Source organism: Myotis davidii, unplaced genomic scaffold, assembly GCF_000327345.1.
Source record: "Myotis davidii unplaced genomic scaffold, ASM32734v1 scaffold56, whole genome shotgun sequence".
In the NCBI taxonomy this organism is placed as follows: Eukaryota; Metazoa; Chordata; class Mammalia; order Chiroptera; family Vespertilionidae; genus Myotis; species Myotis davidii.
In genome coordinates this window covers 153,173-160,162 of record NW_006287458.1, presented here as the reverse complement: position 1 = coordinate 160,162, position 6,990 = coordinate 153,173, and the positions used below count along the sequence as shown (strand labels likewise).

General features: G+C 47.2%; 1 protein-coding gene across 1 annotated transcript in view; it reads left to right on the top strand.

Moving 5' to 3' along the window:
• LOC107182383 (olfactory receptor 10T2-like) overlaps positions 1-4,881 on the top strand; it is a 26,120-nt gene extending 21,239 nt beyond the window's left edge. Inside the window, exons 3-4 of the mRNA XM_015560959.1 lie at positions 3,077-3,145; positions 4,874-4,881. Coding sequence (XP_015416445.1) covers positions 3,077-3,145; positions 4,874-4,881 — 77 coding nt within the window. The remainder of the gene's footprint in view (positions 1-3,076; positions 3,146-4,873) is intronic.
• The last annotated feature ends 2,109 nt before the right edge of the window (positions 4,882-6,990 follow it).

Genomic DNA, 6,990 nt, shown 5'->3' with positions numbered 1-6,990 from the left:
CTCTCTGATACACTGTTCCTCCATGTTGTAAACCACAGTCCTGATTTTAAGGCAGGCCGTATTTGTTTCCCAGACTGCCTTTATTTGTATTTATAGAAGAGTCCGCTCGTGGCTCTGCCTCTGGGTGGCAGTGTGTCTGGATTGACCTCCGAGGCTATAAGTCCTCTCTGTCCAGGAATTGGGGTTTATTTTCTCTATTGTACTTGAAACTGGCTTGGGAAAGTCCACCGCCCAGAGCTGGTTCCCCAGTCGTTACTCCCTACTCTGTTTCCCAGGCTCCCCCAAAATAACCTTCCCCTACAGGCTCTGTGAGTGACCCCAACTGGGTAATCCCATGCACTGTGTTCAACAATCAAACACACAGATAAGGGGAAGTGTAAAAACAAGAGCCTGAGAAGTTGTTCGAACTCACAAGGCTCCACCTTCCAGGTCTGCGCGTGCTCTGGCCCCTGGCACCAAGTAGCCGGCAGACTTGCAAAATCTGAGGCCTCTCCTTTGCATGCAGTCCAACTATGGGCTTTTTTTTAGCATTCCCTTCTGCCAGCAGCCCTGCAAGAGCCCTTCCACACTCCCGGATCACGCTGGCCCCAATGGCCGCGGGCTTTGTGAGGCGCAGATTTCCTTTCGCGCACATTCCTCTCTCCAACCTGAATTGCAAACTGCACCTTTGGGGGAAGTCTAACCTTTCTGTGGGGAGAAGCAGGGCTCGTCTGAGTTCACGTAGTCGCACTGCTTGAGATCCGTTGTTTCCGGGTTAGTAGCCAATCTCTGGATGCCGGTAACAGCCACTCTAGATTGCGCGGTCTCCGCAGCTGAGCCAGCGCTCCAAGAGAGATTTCAGCCGCAATCTCTAACCGTCCCCTTTTTCTGGGAGTCCTCTGTCTTTCCTGGCTGCAAACTGTCTCTCAGCTGAATATCCTCTGCTTATTCGGGCTGTATGTTACCCGTTTCAGCTGCTCGCCCTTATCTGCTCTGGGTCAAGTCACGGACACCTCTGTCTAAACCTCCACCATTTTCTTTTTTTTCTGGAAGTTTTTTTTAAAATAAATAAACTAGAGGGCTGGTGCATGAAAGTAGTGCATAAGGAAGGCGGTACCCTCAGCCCAGCATACACCCTCTCCAATCCTGGACCCCTCAGGCAATGTCTGACTTCTTGTTTAGGCCCAATCCCTGGGATTGAGCCAAAACCAGTAGTCGCACATCCCTCTCACAATCCTGGACCTCCGGCTCCTAATTGCTCACCTGCCTGCTTGCTTGGTAGCACCTAACTGCCCTCCCTTTCCCCCTTCTGCTCAAATTGCACCTCACTGCTTCTGTATGCTGGCCTCTAATTGCCACCCCCCGCCACCAGCCTGGTCACCTCTAATTGCCCCACCCCCGCTAGTCTGGTCACTCTGAACTGTCCTCCTTGCTGGCCTGTCACCCCCAACCGCCCTCCCTTGGCATGGTCTCCACTCATGGCCCTCCAGCTGGCCTGGTTACCCACGCAGCCTGATTCTTCAGTCGTTTGGTCATTCCTCACTAACCCCTTTTTGGCCTGGTCACCCCTTTCTGCCCCCCACCCCCACCAGCCTGGTCACCCCAAACTGTCCCCCTCTACCAGCCTGGTTGCCCTATGCAGCCTGCTTGTTCAGTCATTGGTTGTCACTCGCTAATCCCCCTGTCGGCCTGGTTGTCAGAAGCCATCTTGTGAGGGTGTGAGGGTTAATTTGCATATCACCTCTTTATTATATAGGATGGGAGATGGTGACGTAACCATGAAACAATGTACGTCCAGTCTGATGTAACCCGAGGACTGCCTGTATTTCTTTGGTGCATGATGAGAGAAAAAGAAAGAAGGGGTATTTAAAATTTTTTATTGCTGTAAAATATATAGACCATAAAATTTGTTGTATTAACCTTTTTTGTGTGCCATTGAGTGGCATTAATTATATTCACAATTTTGTGCAGCCATCACCATGGTCTATTATCCAAACTTTTTTCATCTTCAACTGAAATTCTGTACCCATTAAGCAATGACTCCCCATTTCCCCTTCTCCCAGTCCCTGGTCACCTCTAATCTACTCTCTGTTACTGTAAATGTACCATGCTAGATATTTCCCACAAATGACATAATTTGATAGATGTCCTTTTGTGTCTGGCTTATTTCGCTTACCATGTTTTGAAGGTTCATTCATGTTGTAACATGTAGCAGAACCTCCTTCTTTCTTATGGCTGAATATTATTCCATTGCATGGATATTCATTTTGTTTATTCATTCATCTGTTAATGGAAACTTGGGTTGTTTCCATCTGTTGGCTACTGTGAAAAGTGCTGCTATGAATCTTCATGTGTAAGTATTTGTTTGCGTCCCTGTTTTCAGTTCCTTTGGGCGTGTACTTAGAGGTGGAATTGTTGATTAATAAGGTAATTATTTGTTTAACTTTATGAGAAATCACCAAACTGTTTCCATAGCGGTGTATATTTCCTCCAGCAGTATAAGAGGGTTGCAATTTTTTCACACTGTCGCCAACACTTGTTATATTTCATTTTTTAAAATTATACTGATCCTAGTAGATGCAAAAAGGTATCTCATTGTGATTTAATAGTTCACTTTTGTTTAATTAAACCCTAGTGATGGATTGAAATAATCAAAAATATCTTCTCTGACCCAAATGAAATGACATGAGAAATCAGTAACAGGAGGAAGATTGGCACTTCACAAATATGTGGCTATTAAACAACACATTCTTAACCAATGTTATCTAATAAAGAGGGAATATGCTAATTGACCTTCATGCTATTGCAAAAGATGGCGGTGCTCACAGCCAATAACCATGGAATATGCTAATTGACTGCCCTGACATCAAAGATGGCAGCGCCCTCACCCAATAAAGAGGGAATATGATAATTGACTGCCACACCCTGAAAAATAGCAGCACCCACAGCCAATAAGGAGGGAATATGCTAATTGACTGCCCCACCCTCAAAGATGGTGGCACCCACAGTCACAATATGGTGGCACCCAGTCCCCTCAGCACCGATGGAACGCCTGCCTCCAGAGTCCCCCATCCCCCTCAGCCCTCCATCCGCCCAGATTTGGCCCGAGGTGCAGGCAAGCCTCAGATTGTGGCTGCCCAGTCTCCCAGGGCCACCGGAGCCTCAGGTAACCAGGGCCGGCTGAGACTAGCGCTGCCGGCAGTGGCAGCAGCAGAGGTGTGATGGGGGCTTTGCTTTCCCCTGATCGTTGGGTCGCCTCCTGCCCTGAGGGCTCTCGGACTGTGAGGGGGGCAGGCCAGGCTGAGGAACCCCCCTCCAGTGCATGACCCTCTAATGGGTCAAATAAGAAATTACAAGTTAGATTAGAAAATACTTTGACCAGTGAGGTTGGAATGGGCCCGGTGAGGTTGGGATGGCCATGGTGGGGCTAGGATGGCCCTGGTGAGGTTGCAACAGCCCTGGTGAGGTTGAAATGGCCCCTGTGAGGTTGGGATGGCCCCTGTGAGGCTGGGACGGCCCCAGTGAGGCTGAGACGGCCCCCGTGAGGTTGAAACAGTCCCGGTTAGGTTGAAACAACACCGGTGAGGCTGGGACAGCCCCGATGAGGTTGCAATGGCCCTGGTGAGGTTGAAACGGCCCCTGTGAGGTTGAAACGGTCCTGGTGAGGTTGAAACGGCCTTGATGAGGCTGAAATGGCCCTGGTGAGGCTGAGACGGCGCTGGTGAGGCTGGGACAGCCCCGATGAGGTTGCAATGGCCCTGGTGAGGCTGAAACCACCCTGATGAGGTTGAAATGGCCCCTGTGAAGTTGAAACGGCCCCGGTGAGATTGAAATGGCCTCGATGAGGCTGGGACGGCTCCTGTGAGGCTGGGATGGCCCCAGTGAGACTGAGACGGCCCCGGTGAGGCTTGGACGACCCCGGTGAGGCTGGAATGGCCCTGGTGAGGCTGGGACAGCCCCTGTGAGGCTGAGATGGCCCCTGTGAAGCTGCAGCGTCCCCTGCGAGGCTGTGATGGCCCCTGGGAAGCCGAGAAAAATACCATATGATCTCACTCATTTATGGATAATAAAGACCATTATAAACATGAACAAAAGGACCATGATAGACTGATGAACAGAAATGGATACAGAGGCAGAGCAGCATTGAGCAGACTGTCAAACTACAGTGGGAAGCCTGGGGAAGATTGGAGGGGCAGTTAGGAGATCAACTAAAGGACTAGTATGCATGCATATAAGAATAACCAATGGACCCAAGACACTGGGGAGTAGGGGAGGCCGGGAAAATCAAGGGGGGGGGAGGAGACATGTGTAATACTCTTTGTAATACTTTAAGAAATAAAACAACATTAAATTAAAAAAAGAAAATACTTTGAGATGTATGAACATGAAAACACAACATACCAAAACTTAGAGGGTGCAGCAAAAGCATTGCTCAGAGGAAAATTCATAACTGTAAGTGCTTCCATTTAAAAAGAAGAAAGATTCCAATTTAATAATTTAACTTTATACCTCAAGGAACTAGAAAAGAAATCAAGATAAATACTGTTGGTGGGTCTTCCAATGTGATATTTTCCAGGAAACTATGGTCTGTGCTTAATATGCTGCACCTTCCACTTGTCCCAACAGGTCCACCTGCTCTATGTCTTAGGAAACCAACCTGTATGAACTACAGTGATTGTTCTCTGCTGTCTGACTTTTGGTTGGTTTTGGCCAATGGTAGGCACAGGCAGGAGGTGGAGGACAGGAGGAGGGAAAGGTCATGATGTTATTCCCATGGATCTCTCTCTCTAAGTGGTGCCATTGGCGACTGTTCTCTTAAAACCAGAAACCACAGTCCCTTCCACTAGGCCACTTTCTCTTGTAGCTGTAACCACCCTCTCCTTTGTACCTTCAGACAAGTAGGTATAAACAGATCTCCAGTTTTTGTAGCTCTGGGGTGCTTTATCAGCCTTAACTCTACCCATACATTTACTAACAGCCCCGTTAAGAATCTGTTCCTATATTATCTACTAGAGGCTTGTTGCATGAAATTTGTGCATGGATAGGGTCCCTAGGCCTGTCTGGCAATCAGGGCTGATTGGGGTCTTCCGGCTGCCAGCAGGGGCGTTCCTTCATTCTGCACCTCCCCTTGGTGGTCAGTGCAAGTCATAGTGAGTGATCTAACTCCCGTTCTCCCAGTAAAACTCTGGAGGGGCACTTTGCATATTAGCCTTATATATATATAGATCAGGAGTGTGTCAACCGTTTCCTGTTGGATCCTATTTGGTACACTTGCAAGTGGAATCTCTTAAAAAGGAGGGAGGCAAAACCTCAGAAAAACTCTCCCTATCTACACACTTCTGATCATGTTGGGGAAACCTAGCTACCATTTCTCTGACTTCTCACACTGTCCTCTGTGCCTTGCCTTTGGGGTGCCTCTTCAGGCTTTTTGTTTTCTTTTCTTTTTAAAATATTTTATCTATTTTTTACAGAGAGGAAGGGAGAGGGATAGAGAGTTAGTAACATTGATGAGAGAGAAACATCGATCAGCTGCCTCCTGCACACTTCCTACTGGGGATGTGCCCACAACCAAGGTACATGCCCTTGACTGGAATCGAACCTGGGACCCTTCAGTCCACAGGCCAAGGCTCTATCCACTGAGGCAAACCAGTTAGGGTGGGCTTCTTTGTTTTCTAATTTTACGGCCCTTTTTGCATAGCTTAGCAATAAGATTTTGAAAATCCTAAATGGATGGGTTTCTTGAACCCATGTTGAAACATGAGTTGTTCTAAGTCACCAAGTTTGGGGTAATCTGTTAATGAAGCATTAGGTAACGAATAAGGGATGTGTATGGGGGAAGAAGCACATCGAAGGCCTTCCTCTCCCTGATGTGAACTCTAGGAAGAGCCTATGATGCCGGACAGCGCTCACAGCATTCGTGTTCTCTCTTCTTGCTCACAGAACCCTGCTTTAGATTAGGTCTCAGGGAAATCTTGGAAGTTGGGCTTCTGCTAGATCCAGAGTTGAAAATTATCATTTCACTTTTCCATGTGTGCTGCCTAAGCGATCAGAGTTGAAAATTATGATTATTATAAGCCAATCATAACTACATTCTCTTGTTAGAGATTGATATAGAAATGGGCACATGCATGACTCAGTTTTAGCCAATATGAGTGGGAGGGAAGGCAGCAGAACAGGAGTCTGTAGTTTCCTTACCTTTAAAAAAGCTGTGAGAAGAGACGTTTTCTTTGCTTGCCTCTGTTTGCGTCTCTGTGAGAAGGTGATGTCCGGAGCTTCTGCAGCCATCTTGTGACACAGCATCCAAGAATGGCAGAGTAGAAAGGATGAAAAATCTCTGTCCTCCAACATTTCTTGGTGTGTCAAAGGATAAATTGTCATTTTATCTATGGGTCTCATTTAAACCCACTTGCATTTGGGTTTTTCGATACTTGCAGCCCAAAGCCCACCCCTCAAGCTGACATAGTTTTACTTCCCACTCCTTCCCTTGCTACTGTCCAGATGCCAACGATGGAGGGGCAAGATTTAAAAAGTTATAGGGAGTAAAGATGGCTCATTTTCTTTCCATATCTAGCTTTGTCCTCTGGGAGGCTCCTCTCTGTCCTCTGTCCCCAGGGCCTCTACAGAAACTTTCTCAACTCCTTTCCTGCTGGTACAATTTTGGGGGAATTGTGTGGTTGTTCTAGAAAACAATTAGTCAGAAATGAACATCATGTTGGCAAACATGGATTGTAGTGTTCCCTTAGTGGGACTGGATTACCTTAACCCCTTATTTGGGAAAACAGAATAAAAAAAGTTTTTATTGATTTTTTAGGGAGAGAGGAAGGGAGAGGGAGTGAGAGAGAAACATCAATGTGAGAAAAACATTGATCAGTTGCCTCTTGTATGCACCCCACCTAGGGATTGAAACCACAATCTGGGCAAGTTTCCTGACCAGGAATTGAACTGGTGACCTTTTGGTGCATGGGACAGCCATTGAGCCACACCAGCAGGACTGTTATTTTTTTGTTTTTT